The sequence below is a fragment of the Vulpes lagopus genome, chromosome 10 (genome assembly GCF_018345385.1).
Source record: "Vulpes lagopus strain Blue_001 chromosome 10, ASM1834538v1, whole genome shotgun sequence".
Classification (NCBI taxonomy): Eukaryota; Metazoa; Chordata; class Mammalia; order Carnivora; family Canidae; genus Vulpes; species Vulpes lagopus.
Window position 1 is genome coordinate 72,451,038 of NC_054833.1, and position 26,832 is coordinate 72,477,869.

Genomic DNA, 26,832 nt, shown 5'->3' on the forward strand with positions numbered 1-26,832 from the left:
ACTTCACTCCTGTGTGCTAGAAAGCGCCTCACTGTGAGATTTCCATTGAAAAGATACTTCCGATTCAGACAAATGAAGAAAGCAGTCTAATGTACATTCCAGAGCACACAGATCCTCTCTTCGGCTGCTTTGTGGTTCTGCTCCTAACCCTTCTGCCTAGCCTGATCCTCTGGCAAGAGAAGAGCTCAAGAAAGCGTTTGGTGAGGAAGAGTTACACAAGGTATCCATACAATTTCCTTGGTGTTACCTACCCGTGATCTGATTTTCTATTTCCCCTTGCATGTGCAAGGACTCCATATAAACGGTGCGGTTGCCAATAAATCTTGCACATGCGATTCCTCTGTATGGCTGACAGAACCCATCTTCTTCATACTCATCTCTAAAAACAGAGCACAGATATTAATTAGCTGGTGCAGCGCATTCACACCCAGTTGGCTCTGACTGTGTGATGCCCAAAACGGTCGCTAGGGGGAGAAGCTGAGCACAGTATCCCAAAGGCTGCATTAAGGAGTCCGCTTTTCCTCAGTTCCATCCATCACTTAAAACATCTGCTGGTCACGTTGGTCAAGCTTCCTTCACCCCCCGAAAATCATTCTGAAGCGCAAAATCATCCTTAAATATGGGAGAAAGCACTTTTATTTTCGCAGCTGGTGGTGGGCTGGAAGATGATGTAGTTATAAAAGTAAAGAGGAAATGAGTTGGGAATCTGGGCACATGTTCTACAGTATTTTTTTTTTTAAAGCACAGATTATTTCTGCTTCATTTGCTACAAAGGCGTGGGCACATTATCCACAAGATCCACTCCAACTGATGTGTCAATTAGGAGGCTCCATGGGGTGAGAAGCTTGGTGCAGCTGGAAAGAAACCAGAGGGCAGTGCAGTTATGTGGCTCTACACTGCTGAAGATCCATTATCTCTACAGTGCACAGAGAGGTCCAGGCAACCCAGGGACTGCACAATTTCAAATGAGTCACTAAGTTCCAGGAACTCTAGAAAACATATCACTGAAAATCTTGCTTTCGTGATCCCTGAAAACTTTACAAATAATCTTAAAAATTTTTTGTTGCCTCGAAATTATGATAATAAAAAAGGAGGGGAAGTAGATTTCATGCTGAAGACAAGGGGATGCCAGATAGTGTGGTTAAGTGACAGTGTGGCAAATGGCTGGAGATCTAAGGCTGGAGATAGGACCCAAGGTGGCAGATTCAGCTTGAAAGGACAGAGGCTATAACATCCCACAAGGCCTATGATAAGCACAAGACACCAGAGCATAGAATATCCAGCTGGTTCTCAAAAGCCGACCACAGCCGAACAAAAGGCCACCTGCCACACTTTTAGACTGACTTCACCCTGGATGCTCCTCCTCTGTTAATCTGGCTGGAATCAATACCTTGTCTGAATAAAAATATCACTTCTCCAGGGCACCTGGGTAGCTCAGTCGGTTGAGTGTCTGCCTCTGGCTCGGGTCATGATCCCAGGGTCCTGGGATGGAGCCCTGCATAAGGCTCACCCTGGAGCCTGCTTCTCCTCCCTTTGCCAATCCCCACCACTCATGCTTTCTCTCTTTCTATGCTCTCTCTCTCTCTCTCAAATACATAAATAAAATCTTTGGAAAGAATTATCACTTTTCCTCTTTGGAGCAAAAGTCAGGAGAAGGAAATTGTCTTCCTGGGTTTAACATTTGCATGTCCTTAGGCAATCTCTCTGAGTCCTCTGAGCTATGGATTTCTTATCTATAAGATGAAGATAATCATTGGCCTTTCTATCCTATAAGTGAAAGTCATGAGAAGCCTATGAAATAATGTAAACGCTTTTTAAAAAGTGCTACACATGCAGGAGTCACATGTGCTTACTATTGAAGTATTTACGATTACCAAAGAAGACACTTATTTAAAGGACAATTATTTACTAAGCTCCTACTCTGTGAAATGGACTGTAGTCAGTCTAGGGCCACAAATGTGGGAGTCTAGAGAGCCCAACTATCACAGGAAACCAAGTGAAAGAAATCTGATAAAGCTAATTATTAAAAGACCAGTTTCTAGAGTCTCTCTACTCCCCATTCACGGTAACAGTCATTTTGAAGGTGGACATGGGGGAAGTATCTTCACGTTAGTTCCCCAAAACAGTGTGTATTGCAAAGCTCTTATAAACATAACCTTTAAATACACATACAAATGAATATATCATATACCTGACATGAAGACATTGAAATTTTAATGTTGTAAAATCCTGCAAGCACTTCACATGTTTACTTTCATAAATCCTAGAGTAATGTTGAAGCCTTTTTGGCTTAAATTTTACTTGGGTTGTAAAATTAACCCCACTTTTATTGGGTAACTAATACCATAAACCTATGGGGAGAAAGAAGTTTCTCGATGACCTAGCCTTGGGTCTTGGAAACCAAAGTACTGAGACCAGAAAGTACTTCCACACCACCCCCTGCTATTACAGATGATGCTTTTCTATCCCTAGGCATTAGCAGAGCCCTGGACTTTTAAGGTGTCATTATGAGAACACTTCTTCCTCCCCCACATTAAACTCTCAAGGCCTCAATTTATATCTCTTGGGAGGACAAAACTCTGGAATTACCCCCAGATATAAATCCCTAACCTACTGGGAGTTCCCATATTTTATGTGTGAGGCTTAGGCTAAACTTCTTACCACCTTTCCAGTTCAAGACTCTAAAAAGACTCTTTGAATCCTTTTTTTTTTTTTTTTCATAATGAAAAGGAATGCAGTTCCTTGGCTGCATATTTCTTATCAAGGGCTTAGCACTGCAGGTGTATTGAATTTTTGACTGTGCCCAGAATTCCTGATATTTTGACCAGCCTTTTGGGGACAGATATAAAAAGCAAAACAAAACAAAACAAAACAACAGTGTGTAATGTCATCTGCTAGGGAATAGTTCCCGGCTGCTCTGAAGAATCTCCTCAGAAAGTTTTTGAAAAATACCAACGCCTAAGCCCCACCTCAGACCCATTAAATCACACTCTCTGGGGATGCAGCATAGGCATGCATGCTTTTTGAAAAGCTCTCGGGTGATTTGCATGTGGTCAAGAACCACAGCACTAGAAAAACAAACCTCTATTAAGTGTCTGACACTCTCCGTGCTGGGTACTATGCTAAGTGCTTTCTTCCAAGTAGCCCCTTATGTGGTATTATAATCCTTATTTTACAGAGGGAAAGATTCAGGTTCAGAGAAATAATTGGGTCAAATGCACAAAGCCAATTATAGGTGGAGCTAGGATTTGAACTTAACATATAAGCTTAAGCCACTACATCACGTTGTTGGATCTATCATGATGTTCTGCTTTTCAGTATTACTTTTAATTATATCAGCCTAATCATAAATAAGAGGCTTTAAAATGAGCCTTTTTTTCTGTACCAGGAACTGTTAAATTCTGTGTACACATACAATTGATATTAAATAAATGAATCCTGACAATCATCTTATAAAAAAGGTGAAGGTGTATTCATTCCCATTTTACAGATGAGAAAGCTGAGAGTCAGAAAGAGCAAAGAACCTGTCTAAATATACATAGCAAGTAGAAGAGCTAGATTTGTCTAAAACTAGTGCTTGCAACCATGCTATACAGCTTCCCTCCAAATGGTTTATGAAAGTGTTTGTACTGCTTAGAGGGGCTTTCTGCTGTGAAGATGCTTGGGTGTTTTCTGGGTGGTGACAAGGTTTTCTGTTGAACATAGAGTCACAGTCACGTTTCATGCATCCCATTTTTCCTGCTGGCTTTGGCTGGAGGGAAACCAGTGCTCCTCCAACATTCATCAGCTCTATGCTTTTCCCCAGCTCATACTTCTTTCATCATTAATTTTGCGGAGCAAAATTAAAATAATGGAGCACATGGCAGCAAAAGGGCAAGGGCACTTGCAGTGAGTATGCCCAAGGCTGCATTCTTTGTACAGAGAAGAAGGGTGCATAGTGAACAGGCAAATGGAATTTTGCACGTTTATCACAATGGCTGGCACCAACATGTGCCAGCTACCTCAACTTGATGTCAAGAAGCAGGGGTGCTTTGTGATGGGGACTCATGTTTTTCACAAAAGTAATTTAGGTACCATGTTGCCAATCCCTATCACCTTCTCCACGGGAGACCATGGAGGTGGAAGGATCTTATGAGAGATAGTCATACAGGGCTAAGGGTCACCATAACCAACATGGCAGCAGTAGGGGTGTCCCATCCAGGGCCCTCTAGAGACCAGTGAAAGGAAATGCGGCCACCGCAAGTCACAACCCAAGGTAGTTTTATAGTGACAATGAAAATCAATAGCCACAAGTTCCTGGCTCAATTTCTCAGGTCGGTGACTAAAGCAGAGAATTATGATGATAAAAGGTGCATTGCATGGTATGGGGCATGTGGAGACTATCTGTAGTTTTGGGAGCAGAGAGAAAGGAGGAGAAAGGATGAGTGGGTGCATGGGATTGGGAAAGTGAAAAGATGTAGAACACCCTAAGGAATGCCCAAACAGAGTTGTGCCAATTTTGGACCACGAGAGGCCCATGACTGCTCTTTTCAGCTTCCAGGATGGGCAGGCTTTCCGAAGGCTGCCTCAATTTAAGGGACACAAGAGAACAAACTCAATGATTGGCTTAGATATATGATTTCAAAGGAAACCCTGAAATATGACTGGGAAAACTGGCATAATTCAAATAAGGCCTATAGAGTAGTTTGTATTGTACCAATGATAATTTCTTCCTTTTTTTTTTTTTTTTAAATGTAGGCTCTGCACCCAGTGTGGAGTCCAGAGTGGGGCTTAAACTCACAACCCTGAGATCGACACCTGAGCTGAGATCAAGAGTCAAATGCTGGGTAGCCCCTGTGGCGCAGCGGTTTAGTGCTGCCTGCAGCCTGGGGTGTGATCCTGGAGACCCGGGATCGAGTCCCATGTGGGGCTCCCTGCATGGAGCCTGCTTCTCCCTCTGCCTGCGTCTCTGTCTCTGTCTCTATGAATAAATAAAATCTTAAAAAAAAGTCAGATGCTTAATCTACTGAGCCACCCAAGCACCCCAATAACTTCTTACTTTTGATCATCGCACTATGTTTATGCAAGACATTAACATTAGGAAGAATGGGGAGGACATATGGAAACTCTCTGTACTATTTTTACAACTTTTCTTAAGTATAAAAATATTTCAAAATAAAAATCTTACAGGGGGAGAGGTGGAAACCTTACTGTGCACAGAAAGACCTGGAGATGCTATGGGGTGAGGGGGTTAGGTAAGCCATCAGATGATCTCCTTTCATCTTAATAACAACCCTAGAACACTCCCTCTGGGTCTCTCCCTGGGTGGCTGAATTGCCTTCACTAACAATTCACTTATTTGTTTGAGGCTTGGCCTACTTCTAAATTCAAACGCTTCCAGGAGAGATGACCTATTTGGTTGGGAAGACTTCAGTGTAGATTGATTTTTGCTAGCTGCCGCGGGCACTGTCATCTTTATCGAAAACCATATAGGAAGGCAGGCTGGGGCAGCGGATGAGAGGTCTGTGTTGGAAGAAGGCAGGTATGGGCCCAGCTTCAAGCCAGGATGACCCAGAAGGTGGGCTGAGGATGGAAGGTATGAGGCTCACCAATAGAGGGCACCTCTGTCATCTGGTTCATTACTCTCCTCTTCACAAAGTGATCTTTTCAAACACAGACCCGATCACCTCATTTCCTGCCTAAAATGATAGTTTCCTACTCATTTCAGGTTCCTGCATACAGCCTACAAGGCCTTTCATAGTCTAGGCCCTCCCACTTTTCCTACCTTGCTCCTGCCAGTCAAGCCTATGAACTTGATCATACTGGCTACATGAATGACTCTGCTAGTCTCAAAACAGGGAAGGCAAGTTTGCTGTTCCTCTGACTTGGCTTACACTCTTCCTGAGGCCTAGAATGCCTTCCACCCTTGTTCTCACTCTGTGAATGTCTTCTTGTCTTCAAGATCCAAATGCTAAGCTCCCCCCAAGAGTTAGTCACTGACCTCCACCCAGGCCGGCTTCTTTATCACACATCATACCTCTGACTCCATATTAGGTTTGTATGGTTACTGTCCACCTTGCGACCACTTTAAGGCAAGGACCATGTCTGATTCCGCTCCCACCCAGCACAGTGCACAACTCAGAAAACCTGCTGAATGAGGGAAAGGATGCTGCCAAGAACCATCTCCCTTCAGACCTTCAGAAGTGGAAACGGAGACCCGCTGCCTGACTGATCAACAACTGAACCAGATGTAATAGATGTGCGGCTGTCCCAGGCTAGCCCGTGGACATGCCAGAAGCACCCTCCAAACTGGAAGCCACTTTCTTCCTCTTTAGATTTTACACTGGAGCATGGGTAGGCCTAACAGACTTATTGGTGAGTTAGGCCCTTAAAAAGTTCCCCTTTGGGGGAATAAGACCAGTTAAAATGCATGCCTCTCCTTAGTGGGAAGAGAATGAGTGTAAAGGTATTTTACAAACTATAAAATCTTACTCAACCCAGAAAATAGTAAACAGGTATTCAAATACTTGAATACAGGGATCCCTGGGTGGCGCAGCGGTTTGGCGCCTGCCTTTGGCCCAGGGCGCGATCCTGGAGACCTGGGATCGAATCCCACATCGGGCTCCCGGTGCATGGAGCCTGCTTCTCCCTCTGCCTATGTCTCTGCCTCTCTCTCTATCTCTCTGTGACTATCACAAATAAATAAAAATTAAAAAAAAAAAAAACCAAATACTTGAATACAGATATTCATAGCAGCACTAGCCAAAAAGCGGTAGATACACATGATAGACTACTATTCAGCTATAAAAAGAGGAATGAAGTACTGAAACATGCTATAACATGGAAGCAGTTTTTGTTTTTTTAAAGATTTTATTTATTTATTTGTGAGAGACACACAGAGGGAGGCAGAGACACAGGCAGAGGGAGAAGCAAGCTCCCTGTGGGGAGCCTGATGCAGGACTCCATCCCAGGACCCCAGGATTGCAACTTGACATGGATGAATCTTGAAATGAGATAAACCAGACATGAAAGGTCACATATTTTAATGATGCCATTTACATAAAATATACAGAATAGGTAAATTCATAGAGATGGAAAGCAGATTGGTAGTTACCAAGGCCCCGGGGAGGGAGAAATAGGGAGTAACAACTCAATGGGTATGAAGCTTTATTTTGCTATGAGAAAAATATTTTGACACTGGATATGAGGTAGTAGTTACACAACATTGTGAATGTGTTAACTGCTATCCAATGGCTCACTTTAAAATGGTTAATTTTTAATGCTATGCGAATTTCACCTCAGTTAAAAATATTTATTTATATATACCCAAGGGACAAGGTTGAGGGACCTTGGGAGAGTGCCAATGGTTGGAATTTCAAGCTTCAGATCCAGGGAGAAGTTTTGGGGATGGCTTTATGGGTTGCTTCCAAGCAGACTAAACTGCTGCAAGCATTGCCAATTTTGCAGTATCATTAGGTTTCTTTGTTCTGATTCTTGTGGCTCTCCAACCAGAATGCCAGAGAGAGTGGCCTACAAGCCCACAGTATGGCAACCTCCTGTATGCAGATCACAGTGAAGGAAATAATCCAACACTTTTGAATTAACCGCACTCTATGCCCCTTAAGATCTCCATTTTGAGCCATGAAGATGAAATCACATCAAATTGCCTGCCCTCAAAGCTCTGAATCTTGGTCTGAAGGAAAGCAAAGTATTTCTAGATGTGTAGAGTATCCCTAGGGGTGCTCCAGAGAGCAATTTAGCAACTGTGAGTTATCCTCTCTCATTTGGGAAGTAATTTCTTCCTTTTTTTTCTCTATTTAGTATCAAAATATTGTCATCATAGCAAAATAAAACTCCATACTCATTGAGTAGTTATTTCTTATTTCTCCCACTCCCCAGCTCCTAGTAAGCACCAATCTGCTTCCTGTCTCTATGAAATTATCTATTCTGGAGAAGCAATAATAACTTACCAGTGCCTGCTCAAGAGACCATCATGGCAACAGGTAGATGGAAAGTATACCTTACAAAATTTGTAAATCAGGCCACTAATATGAGCTGCTCAGTTAAAAGCAGAGCCATGGCAAACCCACACACATTGTGCTCTCCAGGGCCAGCTCTTAGGTCTGGGTGCAAAACTTTCCATCTCAGAAACAAGGTTCTCCCTTGACAGGTACAGTCACATCTCTCTCACTCTCTCTCTTAAAGATTTTATTCATTTATTTATTTGAGAGAGAGAGAGAGAGAGAGAGAGAGACTGAGCAAGGGGGGCAGTAGAGGGAGAGGGACAAGCAGACTCCATGCTAAGCATGGAGCCCAACATAGGGCCTCTGAGAAGACTCTGGGCCATGAAGTATCTTTGGTTAACTGTGAACCAGAAGGACAGAAAATAATTTAATTCTCTTCGGCTGTAAGTATACACCCTCAGAGAAGGGGCATCAGGACAAATACAGATGGAGATACGGAAAGAGCTGGTCAGAATGAAGGAGGGAAGGTGAGAGTCCGGGAAGGGGAGGTGTCTGGAGCGCCAAGAGTAGACTTTGCCTGAGGCTGGCTGTGACCAAGAGATTACAGGTTAAATATGTGATCCCAAACTTATCTCACAAACTGTGTTCTCTAAAGACCAATCTATATGTGGGCATCAAAGAAGATAATGAGTTAACACACCTGACCTTAAGGGTCAGTTTTCAAAGTAAGCCAATTCAGGCCCATCAACCCAGAGGGGCAATGACTCACAGAGAAGATCTCAATTTCTCAGGCTGAGAACTCACCTAACTCCTAACATCTCTTCTCTCACTACAATGCCTCTGTGAGCATGAGAGTCCTCCTGAGGTGACTGTGTCAAGTATCATGTGCTGTTTCCCATACCTGGACACTGACAATTATTAACATTTATTTCCTTAGCAAAAGCGTCCCTTACTCTTTCTCACATCACTTTTTTGCTTTAAAAATTAAGTTTTAAAGGGCGCCTCAGTGGCTCAGTCAGTTAAGCATACAACTCTTGGTTTCAGCTCAGGTTGTGGTCTCAGGGTCATGGGATCAAGTCCTGTGTTGGGCTCCTTGCTCAGCGTGGAGACTGCTTGTCCCCCTCTCTGGGCTCCTCCCCCTGTTCGCTCTCTCTTTTTTTTTCTTTCTCTCTCAAATAAGTAACTAAAATCTTTTTTAAAAATTTAAATTTTAAAAGTTTTTTTTCTTTGGCCATGAACCATTAAAACAAACAGATGAATAATGTTCTGTCATAGTTTCCAGAGCAGCACATAATAGTTAGTTGTATCCAACTTAGAAATGGGAAGGTACTGGCTTTGCTTCATAACGATGTTTGGAAATACAAGGGTTGCATTTCACTTTGGAAAAGGAGCAGAATTACCCAGGCTTGTATCTCACAAATGCAATTTGAGGGAAAATTATGCATGTAATATATTTTATTATTATTTAAACACACATCTGAAATGATAGGACTGCCCTAGTACCTATTTGAAAGAATATGAAGATCACTAATAAAAGATTGAGTGATTTTTGCCCTCTCCTATTTGCTGAGGTTTTTGTGGTAGGTTTGCCTTGTACCTTCTACGAAGTCCTGGGGTGTTTTCACTCTTCCTCCTATGAAGGGCCTACTTTGCTTGTCAACCTTGGGCTGGAGCTGGGAACACTTAGGTGCAACTTGGAGCCCCCAGACTCAGCCCCTGTCCCCACTGCTGACTTCTCATTAGAAACTCTTTGGATATTTTTTGGCAGTTCTCCAAATATCGGGCATTCAAATGACCCCTAAATTTGCCCATTGAGAATAAAAGGAGTTTAGAATAATTTGAAATTCACACATACCAATCTGGTCAGATTTTCTATCACAAATGTTACTAGGATTGCTTTGATTTGCTTTTCACTTTCCTTTTATGCCTTTGGCTCTGGGTTGAAAAAAAAAAGAAGGTCTGTGGAAAGTGGTAAAGGGAATTTAGGGACTTCTTAGGAGGGTTTAATTTCATATTGCTACTCAGAAGTGGGGTGAAACCCAATCCCCAATTCTTGCTTTTCTGTTTCCGCTCAGCTTTGTTTCCCACCCCTTCTGTGGATGGCAATTATGAAAGACTGTCATAAAAAGCAATTATGAAAGACTATCACAATGAAAAGCAATGGTGAACTCACTGCTTTCCTGACCCCAATCCAAAATAAGGCAATACAGAGGTGTCCCTGTCAAGTCTAGAATGTTACACATTTTAAAAAATTGTAGTAGACGCAGAAATTCATGTTAAAATAAGGATGGATTTGTGATGCACCGAATGGGAATATAGTAATTAGACCAGTGATATCTGTTAGACAAGAGGTCTCTGAAAAATAATTGTGAAATCTGGTGGGTTCTTCAAGGAGAAATATGGAATAGGGATGGATTAGTGGGAGGAGGGGGCTCTTAGTTTTGATATTCAGGAGTTAACAATATAATCCCTGTTCACCAGGACTCTACAGTCTAGTAAAAGAGAAATATAAGTGTGATAAATACAGTTACTCTTCCTCTTCCCTCTCTCTCTCTTTCCATTCCTTTTCCTTTTCAGCCAACAAGTTTGTGGAACCTTTGAGCTGAGAATAAAAGAAGGGGCATCCAGTTAAGGCTGGGAAGGCTTCTGGAGGAGGTAGTTTAAAAGAGGAATAAATCAACAAATCGTGGATAAAATACAGTTGATCCTTGAACAACACAGGGGCTGGGGAGCTGAACCCTGTACAGTTGAAGATCTGTATATAACATTTGATTCCCCCAAAAACTTAACTACTAATAGCCTACTGTTGACCAGAAGCCTTACTGATAACACAAACAGTTAATTAACACATATTTTATGTTATGGGGATTATATACTATATTCTTATAATAAAGTAAGCTAGAGAAAACATTATTAAGAAAATCATAAGAGATAAAAAAAGAAAATCATAAGAGAAAACACATTTATAATACAATACTATATTTATTGAAAATAACCTGCCTCGAAGTGGGCCCACAGTTCAAACTTGTGTTGTTCAGGGATCAACTGTGGTAATGCTAGCCAAGGTAAGTGGAGTCAGAGGTAGAGTAAGGCAAAATGGGAGTAATGGGAGGAGGGAGGCAGGATAAGTCCAAGGGTTGGGCCTTAACCTGTGAAGTCAGGGAAAGTAAAGAGTTCATGATTCCATTACCTGCCCTGTGCATTCAAATCTTGGGTTTCATCTTGAAAACAAAAGGAAAAAAATAGAAAAAAGAAATCAAAAGGACACCAGAAAGTGATGTGATTAGTCACAGTGTTTCAAATGGTGGGATTGGAGATCAGAGGCTATGGATTAGGGCCCAAGATGATAGGTTCAGCTTGAAAGGGCAGGAGTCATAATCACCCATAAGGACTTGCAATAAACCCAAGACACATCTAGAGTATGGAGATGGAGTATAGACCATCTAGCTGTTTCAATGGAAAGAGCTGAGCCGGCATCAGAGGTGGTAGAAAATGGTATGAGATTGCTGGCAGAGTTGGTGTGAAAGGGGACTGTGAACTCAGGGCAGGCAACATGCCTGTAGCTGTTCCCTGAGCCTACCATCACATGGAGTCATTCAATTGGAATGGGACTTTACAGGCATCTGGCCCAACTCTTTCTAAAGGTGAGAGAACCAAGAGTGAGTGGCTGTGTGACTTGACTGAGTTCACTGAGTAGCAGATGGACAGAATGCAGTGTAGTGGAAAGAGCATGCCTTTGGAGACCCACAAACATTCAGGGTTCAATCTTAACAGGTGCTTTCTAACTGCATGTGGCCTTGGGCTAGGTATGTAATCTCTCGGAGCCTCTGTCACCATATGTGTTTAGCTGGCATGTTAAACAAAATAACGTATGCAAAGTATTTGCTCATGATAGTTGTTTATGAAGTATAATGTCCCTTTCTGTTTTACTTAATCTAAAAATATGTACTGATTTGCTTACTATATACCAGGCACTATTCTAGGCATGGCAAGAAGAAAGCAGACAAAAATCCTCACCCTTGTCATACTTATGCTGACTTAGATATTTACCTGGAAACTCTTTCTCCCACTCCTTTTTAATAATTCATATCTTGTAGTTCCTTCTCATTGTACCAAAGATTGGTCATGTGTAAAATTATGCATGTGTGAGTATGGCTTATGAAGTAAGTTAGAGAGGTCTAGACTCAGGGAAGAGAATTTTGATTAAACTGCCACTTCTATCCTACTTGGTCTGCTCCCTAAACTGCTTCCCATCCCATTACAGTGGATGGGCCCAACCGTTGCCTTGCACAGGTGGATCTCACCTCACCCCCTCACCTATTCATGGGCAATTGTTCCTTTTCTGTTTATCTGACAATTGTTCCTTTTCTGTTAATCACCATTTCCCCAATCTCTATTGGATCATTTCTCTCAATACACCAATGTGCTATAATATCTACCATTTTCTTTTTTCTTTTCTTTTTTTTAATTTTTAAAGAAGATTTATTTATTTATTTAGAGAGCATGAGTAGGAGGGGCAGAGAGAATCTCAAGCCGACTCTGCACTTAGCATGGAGCCCAATTGCGGGGGTAGGGCGTGCTCAATCTCACGACCCTGAGACCACAACCCCAGCCAAAACTAAGTGTTGGCTGCTTAATCTACTGCGCCACCTAGACGTCTCTTATTTTTTCCTTTTAAAGATTTATTTCTTCAGAGAGAGAGAGAGAGAGCGCACGCATGACCATGGGAATGGGCAGAGGGAAAGGGAGGGAGAGAGAGAGGCAGACTCCCTGCTGAGTGTGGAGTCCCATGTGGGGCTCGATCCCATGACCCTGAAATCACCCGAGCCAAAAATCAAGAGTTGGACACTCAACTGACTGAGCAACCCAGGTGTCCCTAACTCCCATTTTAAAACAAATCCTTCTTGGATTGTGTCCCTGTTCAGCTACCTCCATGTTTTTCTGCTCCTATTTATAGCAATACTTCTCTCAAAGGAGTTATCTACATCTGTTTTTCCCAGTCCTTTCACTTACTCTTGGGCCAACCCCCATCAGGGCTTTGCCTTTCAATCCACTGAAAGAGCTCTTGTCAAGGTCAATAATCTCCATGTTACTAAATTCAATAGTAAATTTCCAGTCTTTATCTTTATTGACTTAGCAGCAGCATTTGACACAGCTCATCACTCCTTGAAACACTTTGCTTCACTTGGCTTCCAGGATACTGTTCTCTCTCGATTTTCCTCTTACTTTTCTGGCTGTGTCTTCTTGGTCTCCTTTGCTAGTTTAAGATTTCAGTCATTGAGAGCTTGATGTTCAGTCCTCAGACCTCTTTCTCCTGCTCTCACTCTGAACCTAATATTCTCATCTCCTAGCTTTATTTTTTATTTTAATTTATAATATATATATATATATATATATATATATATATATATATATATATATATATATATTTTTTAGAGAGAGAGAGCATGCAGAGAAGGGGCAGTGGGAGAAGGACAGAGAGAATCTTAAGCAGACTCCACACCCAGCATGGAGCACCTTGCAGAGCTAGATCTCATGATCTCATGATCCTGAGGTCATGACCTGAGCCTAAATCAAGAGTCAGACGTTTAACCCTCTGAGCCACCCAGGCACCCCCTTCTAGCTTTAAGTGACCATTTCTGTGCTAAGGACTCCCAAATTCATATCTCGAGCTGAGAATACTCTCTGAACTTCAGCCTCCATACCCACTTGGGTATCTAAAAGGAATTCAAACTCAGCATGTCCAAAATTGAACTCTATTTTCTGCCAAGACCATTCTTGCGTTCTTCATCCCAGTAAATAATAATTCCTTCCTTCCAATTGCTTACAGTAAAAACATCTGAGTTCTCCTTAACTCTATCCTTTCTCTCATAACCCTATCTAGACTATCAGCCCATGTTTTCACTTCCTTTAAAATTTATCCCCAATCCACCTTTACTGATACCCTCTGGTTCAGGCCACCATTACCTCTACATGGTCTTTCCCAACAGCCTTATGACTAGTCTTTCTACTCACATTCTTAGCCAGGGCTTCCCTTCTCATGCTAAGTGAAAACTGGAGTCATTAAAACATCCTGGCATAGCCTCCTGCCACCCCCACCATTTCTCTGACCTCATGCCTATCACTTTCCACCTTGTGCTTACTTGCCTGGTTATTACCCATTGCACTTAGTATCATCTGATATACTCTGTATCGATACTTTTGTTTATTATTTATATACAACCTTCATGGGGACAGGTCACTTCTATGTCCCTATTGTGCCTAGAAAGTGTTAAGTTGTTGACAAAACAAAACAAAATGTTTAATGAATGGATTAAATCTCCTTCACTTTTGATTTTAACTTCTTTGTGGTGGCAGCAAAGAGGGAGCCTGAGTTCATCTAGCAACCTGAAATTTATAATCAGTTTTTCTACTTCCCCAGCCTGGCCACTCAGCCTCCCAGTGAATTCAGTTCTGCTGAATGGAAAGAACAAAGAAGAGAAGAGGAAAGGGGGCAAACTTTGTGAGTAACAACATTCTCAGTCAAAAAGTAAGTTAGCTTCCAAAGCACTTCTTGAATTTGAGCCCTCTTGTCCCTCCTGCCCTGGGTACCCACCACCTCTCAGCTGATTCATTGTAACAGTCCCCTGATGGGACGTCAGCCTCCAGTTTTCTGCTCTTCCCATCTACCCTCCATGAGGCTACCAAAGGGTCATCTAAAATGGAAATCTGTGTCACCCCTATGGCTGACACTCTCCATAGAGCACACTGCCATCCTCAGGTACACAGTAAATTCTGATCACTTTAATAAATATAGGATTGAAAGGCCACAGACTTTTTAGCTAGTCTACTCAAGTTACAAGGATTTTCTCCTCTCTTCTTTCTTCCACCTACCTTCATAAGTCATTGAGATCTTTCTCTGTGCTCAATGATATCCTCAGCTTTGAGGCAGATTAAAAAAAAAATAACCTTTGACTTTTAGCTATGGATATCATTTGTATTCATACCTAGATGTTTGCAAAAATACTATATTGCCCCACACAGAAACAATATCCACAGCAAAAAGGTGGGGATGGAGGGAAGAATGAATGTTTTCTGTACACCTACCATGTGCCAGGAACCCTCAAGGTGGTAGTATTTTCCACATTTTCTAGTTGAGAAAACTAAGGTTCAGGGATTAACTCTTGCCCAAAGCCTTAGGACTCACTCCAAATTTCCTGCTGTTTCCACTATGAGGAATACTATAACACCAACAAAAAATATATATATGAGAATGTGTCCACATACAATTTAGTAGAAAAGACACAAAATAGTATCTGCACAGATAATACTGTTCTAGAAAATGGTTATATGTACATGGTCAAAGAAGGAATTTGGATGGAAATACTTGATCTTGATTTTATGGGACCACGTGTCCTCCAAATTGTCCCAATGCTTAGTAACAATACAGTAGTCAGATCATCATATTGAGAAAAACAGCTTGAGGAAGAGGGCTCCCTTGTGTGGTCCAGTGCTTAGAGTCAGCAGAAGGGAGACAATTTCTTAAGCAGTAGTCAGAGAAGGTTTTCTGGAGGAGGAAAGGAGGGTAGAAAAGGTAAGGGAGAGATTTAAAGCCAGACAGAGAGAAGATGAACAAAAAAGATCCCTCCTGGCAGTCCAGCTTGGTAGAAGTCCTCTCTATCCAGCAAGGACTGCTCCCACCTCCTAGATACTGACAGGAAAAATGCTGGCCAAGTAAAGTTTCAAGTTTCTCTAGGGCATTACCTAACAAGCAGGATGCTGGGACTGATCTTGGCATTGCTGAGTGGAAAAGTCACTGGGCTGGAAATCAGAAGGCCAGGGTCCTTGGTCCTGATTTAGCTGCCAACAAACTTTATTTCCATCTAACCTTGGATAGGTCACTAGGTCTCTTTTGTCTTCAGTCACTCCATCTGTAGAATATAGAAGTCAAACTATATGGTATGTTCTTTCCAATTCTAACCTTTTATGTCCAGTCTAGTTTATGCTCTCATCATGTCCCACCAAGACAGTTGTGGTCTCCTCCTAACTGGTGTCACTACCTCCATTCTTTAGCCTGGAGATTGATCTTTCATGCTGTCACAATATGGGCTACCTAACAGGTAGACCAGATCATCTCTTGTTTACAACTGCAGTGACTCTGTGCTGTATAAGGGCCGCTGGAGACAGTCCTACCATGTTAACAGGGATTATAAGGCCCTGAAAGACTGGTCCCATCTGCCTCTTCAGCTCCTGCCACTGCCTCCCTTGGAACTCCAGGCCCTAGTGATAAGGAGCAGCTCATAGTTTCTGAGGATATCGTGCCAATACAGACATTCGTGCACTGGTTACTTCCTTCTGAGAAACACATTTTGACCTTTCTTCACCTGGCTCACCATTCTAGCTCAGTCCTATTATCTTTAATGTTCTTTCTAGAATCCCCCCAGAGTAGTTCATGTGCTTTCTCTAGCATCCTATATACACTTCATTCTACTGTGATTGTTGATATGTCTGTTCCTCTACAAGGAAGAATGTTCCTGAAGCACAGAAGCTATTCCTATTTTTCTTTGTAGTCTTAACACATCCCCGATCTCACTCTCAGCAGAGCCCAGTACATTCAACATGGTTTGTAGCAGTTGTTCAGTGCTTATGAAACTGCACTGTGTGCTTCTTAGCTGTAGCCACAAAGACTCCCTCCAGATTCCAACGCCATCAGCCTTCATGAGCCCACATTTGAATCCGATCTCAAAGGTGGACCAAGGCAGGTCCTTACCATTTCTTTAGTGCACTTAGCTAGCTCCCCAAAAACCCCGTAGCCCCAAATCTGTTAGTTTCAGAATAGGCAGGTCAAAGGTAGGCTCACCACTTCCCACCTCCGTCCCCCAGTGCCTCTAACCAGAAACACAAAGACTTTGCAGTCCTGGCACCCAGGTTGCTGTTCCACAGGGCTCGCGGTACAGAATTGTATCGGACTCCACAAGGGTATTATTTTAAGCATTACTAAACACCCCTAACCTATCAACTCCTGGCTTTGTAGTCATTTCCAGTTGGAATGTCTTTGGTTGAAAAAAGACAGGTTTGTGAAAAGACATAAACATCTCTGGTGAGAGGTGACATATGTTTTCTCCTAGTGAAAGCAAGGCACTCCTGTAGATTCTGCAGTTTTTGGACACTGCATAAAATACATCTCTTAGGCAATTAATCTCCTGGCAGGCTTTGAGTGAAGCAATTACTCCATGTTTTTCTTTGTCATTGTTCGAAAGTTTAACAGTGCATCTATCTCCTTTATTTGCGTCTGGAAAGCCAAAGACCACCTCAAAACCTCTGGAGCAAACATACGTAAAAACACTTAGTGTTCACACGTTTGATTTAAATATTGACAAATTTTTTCATTAGAACATTAAAGCCTTAGCTTTATTCATCTTAAATGCTTTCCAGGAGAGTGACTTCCCCCATTAGAGTGACTCCCAGTAACTCAATACAAAGCTTGCCAGCACGAGAACCACGGAATCTGGTAATCTATTGTGCTCACATTCTGTGGTGAGGCAGCTGTAACTGGTTATGAACCAGTGCTGGAAATAGTATTTGGAGCTTTCTTGGCAGATTTCTTACATCGTTATTCAATATGAACTGCAAATCATATGCTCGTAGTTATGAAAATGTCAGGAAACTCCTAGTGTTCATGCTTTGTTTGACAAAGTTATTTTAGAGCAGTGTTGGAAGGCAGAGGCATCCAACATTTGGGATGTAGAAGAAAGAACATGCTCCCATGCTCAGCAGTTCCTGAGAAGCTGATAATTCAGTCCTCTACGACAAGAGCTCAGCTCAGAACTGAAGGGCGTACGTTTCACACAGTCTTGATTGGTCCAGGATGTGCGTCAGAGCTAGAGGTCTGGAAGGAAATGCAAGTAACTTGTTCACTTCTTGCTCAGTTTGGATCAACTGAGCTTCAGATCAGGGTCAGCAAACTGTTTGACTCTGACTCCTAGCAGCTGAGCCATGCCCCCGAGGACAGGAGCAGGACTATGGCAGAGCCTAGAGAGAAGGGTGAGAGCAGAAAGAGAAGGAGAAGGAAAGGGCTGGGTGGAGAGGGGGAAGGAGGGAGGAAAGGGAAGCAGGGGAGCAAGAAGGAAGTGGTGAAGAAAAGAAAACTATGAGATTACTTTCACATCTAAAAATAATGAAGTAGATTTGGATGACGTTTCCACAGTTATTACAGTTTAAATTTAGATTCTTATACTCTTGTAAGAGATGTGGAAATTTTGAAAAATAGAAGCATAAAGAGGTCAATTAAAATTACCTTGTATCCAGAACCCGATAATTGCTGTTAACCTATAGCATACATCTTTATACATACATATAACCACACTAATAAATTCTTTTTCTACCAAGTAGAATTATATTAGACATAATTTCTTCTCTTAGGTGTCATATGTATTTTCTACACTGTTTAATATTCTCCTAATAAATCCTAAATGATTTTTAGTGGCTGCAATTCAACATTTACGTTGTGTCCAGCTTTTCATTATTTATAAAAATATTTATCCCGTGTTGGGCTCCCTGCATGGGGCCTGCTTCTCCCTCTGCCTGTCTCTGCCTCTCTCACTCTCTCTGTGTCTCTCATGAATAAAAAAAAAATGTTGAGGGGTGCCTGGGTGGCTCAGTCAGTTAAGCATTGGACTCTTGCTTTGGGTTCAGGTCATGATCTTATGAGATCAAGCCCCACATCAGGCTCCATGCTGGATGTGGAGCCTGCTTAAGATTTTCTCTCACTCTCTGCCCCTCCCCCCTCAAAAAATGTTGAGATGAATATCCCTGTATATGATTCTTTATATATATCTATGATTATTTCCCTAGGTTAAAAACAATGAATGGAATTATTTTCTAGGCCAAAGGTATGTACATCTTCAAGGCTTTTTACATATATTTTTAAATAGTCTTCTAAGAAACTTGCTATAATTTATTTTTTTTTTTTTAGATTTTATTTATTCATTTGAGAGAGAGTGTGTGTGCATGAGCTAGAGAGCACAAGCAGTGGAAGCAGCAGCTGGAGACAGAGAAGCAGGGTCCCCTCAGAGCAAGGAGCCTGATGCAGGACTCAATCCCAGGACCCTGAGATCATGACTTGAGCTGAAGGTAGACACTTAACCAGTTGAGCCATCCAAGTGCCCCATAATTTATGTCTACCATCAGTATAGGATAGTGTCTATTTCCCTGCACTCACTGTTAATAAGTACCTTTTAAGATAACTACTAGATACTATCACTTTTTAAGACCATATCTCATTTTTAGTCTTAGTGAAGTTAAAACATCTTTTTCATTTGTTCATGTTTGTAAAACATTTGTATTAGTTATCATGTAAACTGCTTGCACATTTTGTACATTTTCTCTGTTCCTTCTACTGTTGGTATTCTTCTTCTTTTTTAAAAATATTTTATTTATTTATTCATGAGAGACACACAGAGAGAGGCAGAGACATAGGCAGAGGGAGAAGCAGGCTCCATGCAGGGAGCTCGATGCGGGACTTGATTCTGGGTCTCCAGGATCACTCCCTGGGTTAAAGGCAGATGCTAAACTGCTGAACCACCCAGGTATCCCAGTATTATTATTCTTATTAGGCGAAGAAAGATTTTCAGAGACTGATCAACTTGTCCAAGATCACATAAGTTATGTGACAAATTTGAGTTTTATAAGTCAGCTTCCTGTCATGCACAGTGTTCTTTTATAAATTACTACAATAATCATAATCTCCTAAACCAAATCCACTGAATACCAAAATAAATAAAATCAAGGAACTTCGCAAGAGTACAACAAGGTGCAATGTGCTGTAAAGAGAAGTATCAGATATCATGTTCCTTGATTACAGCCACTAAGCTCTGGGCTTAGACTATTTATAGCAGTAGCCTAATAACCACACTTATAATGTGTTTTATTTGAATGGTCTCTAGTTTCCTTTCCAAACTGGCCGACTTAAAGTAAATCTGCAGAGAGATGATGTAAGGAGAGATGCTGAGGAAGGTGAGGCTTCCTAGGGTACATGGGGACGCCATATTGGTTGACAGTATAGTCTACTGGTCAGAGAGGGTAGGTAGTTTCCAAAAAGGTTGATCTTTTTTAAAAGATTTTATTTATGTATTCATGATAGAGAGAGAGAGAGAGAGAGAGAGAGAGAGAGAGAGAGAGAGAGGCACAGGCACAGGCAGAGGGAGAAGCAGGCTCCATGCAGGGAGCCCGATGCGGGACTCGATCCCGGGACTCCAGGATCGTGCCCTGGGCCAAAGGCAGGCGCCAAACTGCTGAGCCACCCAGAGGTCCCCCAAAAAGGTTGATTGAAGCTAGGGGCACTCATGAGTAGGAGTGTATGCTGAAATGAGGGAGAAGCCATCCTGCCTTCCTCTATACTGGTCAAACTTCAGCTAGAGCATTGGGTTCCACTCTGGGTCCCACAGCTATACATACACCATTATTCATGGGAAGCAAAGAGACCAGGTTGGTGAAGAGAACTAAAACCAACTACAAGAGGAATGGTTGAAGGAGCTACAGAGGTGACTATGGAGAAGACTTGAGGGAACAGGAGAGCATTGAAGAACATGCTGTGTCCTTTACTAGACAGGTATGCTCTTCAAGTTCCCCCTTCACCTCCTATCTCCAGTATCCTGGCAGATGGCAATCAGTCAGAAAACATATATTTTTTAAATATTTTATTTATTTATTCATGAGAGACAGACAGAGAGAGAGAGGCAGAGACACAGGCAGAGGAAGAAGCAGGCTCCATGCAGGGAGCCTGATATGGGACTCAATTCTGGGATTCCAGGATCACGACCTGAACCAAAGGCAGGTGCTAAACCACCGAGCCATCCCGAGATCCCCAGAAAACATATTTACTGATAGCCTAGTAGGTGCAAACACCCTACCTGGGGGGTAAGGCAGGGCCCTTGTCTTAAAGGAGTGCATATTCTCAAGGTATCTAGTACATGGGCTATTGAGGATGGAGAGGTATAGAAGTGAATGAGTCAAAGACTATACTTCTCAAAATGGCGAACAGAGGGGGAACAGGTGGATTGAGATGGCAAATGAAGAGTGTGTCTCAGAAATGGCTGAAGAAGACTAGGAGATGCCAGTGGCTAGAAAGCTGGAGTCAGGTCTTAGGAGAAGATGCCAACTAGTTCCTTCTCCATTCTCACATCATTAAATCATATCTCCAACTAAAGCTCTACTTGGTTGAAATGCACTGACCATCCCCTATTGCTTTCGATACAGTGCAAGTTCCTTCACCTGATGCATGAAGCAGCTCACAGGTTAAAGGCTGTCTATCTCTCCAGTCTTAGCTTCTGCTATTCAGATGAAAAGAAAAGAATCAAGTAGAAAACTCCTGTCTCGACTCTAAGTGCAGGTGAGGGTGGTCAAGGGAGGCACCTTCAATGAAGTTTACCGGTTCCTTGATTCAACTGAGATTGAGTGCTCCATCTGTATCAGATGTAGCAGCTAGTACAGGTTCTGGTGCCCAAGAGGTTAAAGAGCGAGCATGGGCTAATCACGGAGAAATGTCATAAGGGCTACCAACTGGGAAGGAGGAAATGGCAGGAAGAGATACAGTAGTAGTTCTATCCATTCATTCTGTAGTACTGAGTGTTTACTCTGTGCCGGCCACAATTCTAAGTGCCAGGGCTCAGTGGTATACCCAGGGTGGGGCAGGGGAACAGTCTGCTTGATGCAGCCAACACAGGGTCCAAGGTCTGTGGAGAATTTAAAAACAATAATGAAAACAACCACTAAGTCAGTCTGCTTTTATTTATTTATTTTTAAAGATTTTATTTATTTATTCATGAGAGACACAGAGAGAGAGGCAGAGACACAGGCAGAGGGAGAAGCAGGCTCTATGCAGGGAGCCCGATGTGAGACTCGATCCCAGGACTCCAGGATCACTCCCTGGGCCGAAGGCAGGTGCTAAACTGCTGAGCCACCCAGGGATCCCATCAGTCAGCTTTATTACCATTATGTGCCTGCTATTCAAACAACGTCATATGAGATACTCCTTCCCACCAGGGTAGATGATTCCACTGCCCTTGGTATGCCACTGTGGGTGCTACAACAGTGAACAAAACATCCCCAAACCACTGCCCCCATGGAGCTGACATTCTGGGGAGTGGTGGCAGTGGCTCTTCTCTTCTAACTTCAACTACTCATATTAATTGGCCAGAGACCAGAGCTACATGTGGCCATGTGGCTATGTCCTAGCCAAAGAGATGTGAGCATAAGTGAAGTGTACCACCTCTGAGTCAGGTCCTTGCAGAAATAAAGTGAGAGAGGAAGGAAAAAGGAACAAAGGGCAGAGTGGAAGGGAGAAAGAGAAAGAGGAGATATGTATAGAGAGAGGGAAAGAGGGAGAGGGAGAGGGAAAAAGGGAGAAGAGGGGGAAAGGGGAGGGAAGGAGGAAGGGATAATGGGAGGGAAAGGAAGGAAGGAAAGAAAAAAGGAAGGGAGGAGAGAGTGAATGGGAGAAAGAACAGAGGGCTGTGCTTTTAGAAAAGATAGGGTGTGTTCCTGATGGGACTATGGCCATGAAGATGCTGAAGAAGCCATCAACGGCAAGATAAATGCCATGGGTTGAAGCTGGCAGAAGAATAATATGGATTGAGCTTGGGTCTCAGGATGGGCATGAGAACAGAGTTACCTTTCTAGCTTGGGGCAGCATCCTCTGGACTAGAGAGAAATCAATTTCTATCTTGTTCATGCCACTTCTATAACTACCTATCTACCTACCTACCTACCTGTATCTCTCTCTCTCTCCATCCATGTATCTATGTATTCAGTAATTTGTTACATCAGCTTAGACTATAATTGAATTAATACTGGGAGTAGACTATAAACAAATAAAGGAAACAAGTAGTTTGTCCAATGGCAAGTATTTGCAGAAGACTGAAGTAGGGGTGAGAGTGAGTGCTGGTGGGTGGAAGGCTACAGTGTCACTGTCACTGTTAGACCTGCATGGTCCATCATAGTAATTGCTAGTCATACATGCTTGCTGTTGAGCAGCTGAGTGTGGCTAGCCCAAACTGAGATGCATGGTAAGTGTAAAATACACTTTGGACTTCAATGATTTAGTCCCCAAAGCATGAATGCATAATATCTCATAATATTTTTATATTGATTAAATATTGAAATGATAATATTTTGGATCTACTGGGTTAAATAAAATATATTGTCAAAATTAATTTTACCTGTTCTTACTTTTTAGAATGAGGCTCCTAGAAACTTTAAAATGACATATATTTGCATTTGTGGCTCACATGACATTTCTCCTGGATAGCAGTGCTTTAACCTCCTATTAGCAATTCCTGCCCTGTTCTTCCCTCTTCCCAGAGGCTGCTGCTTCCATTGTGTCATTGGCTCCCCCAGTTCCCCCACCCCCAATTCCAGTCTTCCCACAGTTCTTTTCATGGAGGAATAAGTCCTGCTCTCCAGGTATTAGGGTTCATCAAGAATAATCACAATCATCCAATAGACTCCTTCAAAGACCCAGGAGAGGGAGGCACCCTCCACGTGGGCAGAGTGCACAGCTAACTCTTTGGAGAGCAGCTGAGAAGCCCCAGAAGGCTTTGGCTCTCAAAAGAACACCCCTCTTCCCAACTGGACAACCACAACACATGAACTTACCCCACAAAGGTTTTGCCTTTAACTTTAACGTTTTTGTTTCTAGAAGGCCCTGGTCAAAGAAAGTGGCCTTTGGAAACTAAGCCACAGAGTCCAAGAGCAAGGGCTTCAGAATCACGTAAAGCAGGGCTCACACTCTAGCTCTGCTCTTCTACCCATATGATCTTGAGTGGTTTCTTAGCCATTCCAGGCAACCATTTTTCCAAAGCTAGAAAACTATGACCCACACCTCATACCATGGTTCTACCTTTAACACACGTGCCATGGATACAGCCCAACTCTCAGACTAAAGACCCCAGGTGCCCAGCCATCCCTCCTAAGAAGCTGTTCAGAATCAGGAATAAGGATAAAAAGAAAAATATGACTACAGGGGTATGAATCACCTTTGCTTCCACCGCCTCACGGAAAAATTCTGCCAACGGGGAGTGGGCTGGGAAAGGCAGTAAAAGGGGAACCACATTCCCATCAAGTGCACACAATAAATGTCAAAATTCCTGTCATGCACGTACAGTATTCTACCTGGAGGCTAAAGGGTCAGGACTATGCATGAAAAAAATTAATTGAAATAGTTCGTCAAGAAGGGAAAACAGGGCAGCATGGTGTATCCTCAGTGAAATGTCCTTTTCACCAGGGCCCTCGGGTTACGCCAGCTAGAGAAGGCCTGTCAAGGTGATGCTGGCTGATGCACGATGAAGTGTTTCATTAACACTGTCAAATCATGACAACATTTATGGGTCCAAATGCTGTACCTTCGTGTGCTACTCAGACATAAATCTTTCCTTACTTCACATAGCTGGGAACAGTTGACATACCAACAGCTTTCATCCATGAATCACATGGGAGAGTAAGTGCTTTCTACGCATTATTCCATTTTACTGTTACCGCAATACTGGGAGCTAGCTAGAGTTAGTTAACCCTGATTCACCAAGCCTCAAAAAGGCTTCTCGATTTTCCCCTGATCTGGTGAACACCAGAATGAGGGTGAGAATTGGTTCCCTCTAACAGTTGGCTATGCTGCTAAAAATATAGCAAAGTCAGGTGCACCGTGTTTACATTTGTTATGAAATGTTAAACTTCTAGGGATGGAATTTTTGCTTTGAATATTTTAATTATTTTTAGGGAGACAAAATGCTAGCAAATGGATACCCCTGACAAGGAAGCAGACCATGAGCATGTCTGTGATTGCAAATGCCTCTGGGAAGGGCACATGCCATGCAGGGCTGATGTGGTGTTGTGGAAAGAGAGCTTGTCTGGGAGGAAGATGGACACCAAACCTGTCAGAGTGGCGTTGGGGCATTTTTTTAAAAACTCTGGATCACTTTGCTTATCCATGAAGTGGGAAGACTTGCCTCTGCACTGCCTGAATTCCTGGGTTTTTGTATGGTACTGCAGTGTGAAAATGCTTAAGTGAGCAATAAAACCCTACCTGAAGGGTTCCAGGCTACTCGGTGGATGCCATGGGTGGCTTGGTATGACAGAAGGGCAAAGGCTGGGGGGAGATCTGACTTCTTCTATAAGCCAGAGTGATTTTGGAAAATGTGATTTTTATAGCTTCTTCCCTCTGTCACTGGTTTGAGGAAAGAAAATTACCCTTAAAAAAAAAACAAACAAACTGGAATTGAATTAGAAAATAGTGCTGTGCAGCCGGATCCTGCTTACAAAGCACTTTCCACACATTATCTCATTTGATCCTAAAAACCACCCTCAGAGGCAGATACTTTAAAGATGAGTAAAATGAAGAGAATGAGTAGCTTCCATTCGATCACTGACTGTCAGTTGGCCAGATGGGGGGCTCAATAGCAGGTCTGTTGATATCAAATCTAATGTCCTTTCTTCTTCATTTAGTTTCCTCTGAACCCAGCCTCCATTCCCCTACTTCCCCATCTACCCCTTGCCAAAAAAAACCCTGGTTAGTAGAATATAACTTAACATCATTGGTCAATCACTGGTCTTCCTAGTTAATCAGGTGTTGGTTGAGGAGCATATTTGTTCTTTAGCACTCTCCTATATCTCAGGAGGTTTGAAAGACAGCTTAGACTTGGCCTTTACCCTCAGGGAGCATATAGTCTTTCTAGACAGGTAAGATATAAAATGTTGAAACAGCTAGAGAGGAGGTGTGTTAAATCACACTGCACGGAATCTAAGTGTAATAAACTCAGCAGAGGAAAGCACCACAGGAGGCTGGGGTAGTCAGGGAAATCTTCCTGGAGGAGATGGAAAGTTAATTTCCTCTCACAGTCAGAGCGGAATAGAAGCTAGAGGCCAGAGACCAGTTTCTTTTCTTTTCTTTCTTTTTTTACCCAGAGGCAAGTTTTTGAATCCCAGCCAAGTATTCTTTTTTTTTTTTTTAAAGATTTTATTTATTTATTCACAAGAGACACATAGAGAAAGAGGCAGAGACACAGGCAGAGGGAGCAGCAGGCTCCCAGGGGGAGCCAGATGCAGGACTCGAGCCCAGGACCCCAGGATCACAACCTGAGCCAAAGGCAGATGCTCAACCACTAAGCCACCCAGGCGTCCCTCAGCCAAGTATTCTTAATACACGTTGGTGCCGGAGGAAAGAGTAGATTATACATTTAAAATGCCTTTTACTTTAAACATACACACACACACACACACACACACACACACACACACCCCACTCATGTATTACTTGGTTGTTCAACATAAGCCCCGCCAAGCAGATAGTTTTCTGAGGATGTCTGTTAATGGTGGGTCATGTGTTAGTCAAAAATGAACCATCACAATATGTGTCACATTGTGGACAGTGCTCAGAATGACATACTGCTTTTGTAAAAGAGCTAGACGTTCTGAAGTAATACTCTTTGAAAAAAAGAAAAGGCATTCTTTCATGTGGCTTTCCCAAAAAGGCAGCCTGGAAATCTAAACACCCAAGTAGTAAAGCTCCCCCCTTTTGAAACCTCCTTTATATCTACCATGTGCAGATCCACCAGGCATAACGTTTAAAAAATTGTGACACAAAATCACGGTACCCTCCTTTCAAGTCTGATACAGCCAGTTTAATGTTCGACATCACTGCTCAGAGAAATACTTTTTGATCTGAGGAGATATGAAACACAACCATCCCCTGGCTGGAAGGCAAGGATTCTACAGAATAGCATGGATTAACTTGAAAGTGCAGGGGAATTGGGATGGCCTTGTTTCCTTAGCGACCGAGAGCTCACAAGAAATTGTAAATCTATGTCTCCCGGTGCCAAACTCTGTGTCTGGCATAGAGTAAGGACACAAGAAATAAATG

The 26,832-nt window shown here is 42.5% G+C and overlaps 1 protein-coding gene across 1 annotated transcript in view; it reads right to left on the minus strand.

Moving 5' to 3' along the window:
- Nucleotides 1–26,832, minus strand: part of ROR1 (receptor tyrosine kinase like orphan receptor 1) — a 183,606-nt gene that overhangs the window by 38,132 nt on the left and 118,642 nt on the right. The window contains exon 4 of the mRNA XM_041772918.1: nucleotides 252–379. Within this exon, the coding sequence (XP_041628852.1) occupies nucleotides 252–379 (128 nt within the window). The remainder of the gene's footprint in view (nucleotides 1–251; nucleotides 380–26,832) is intronic.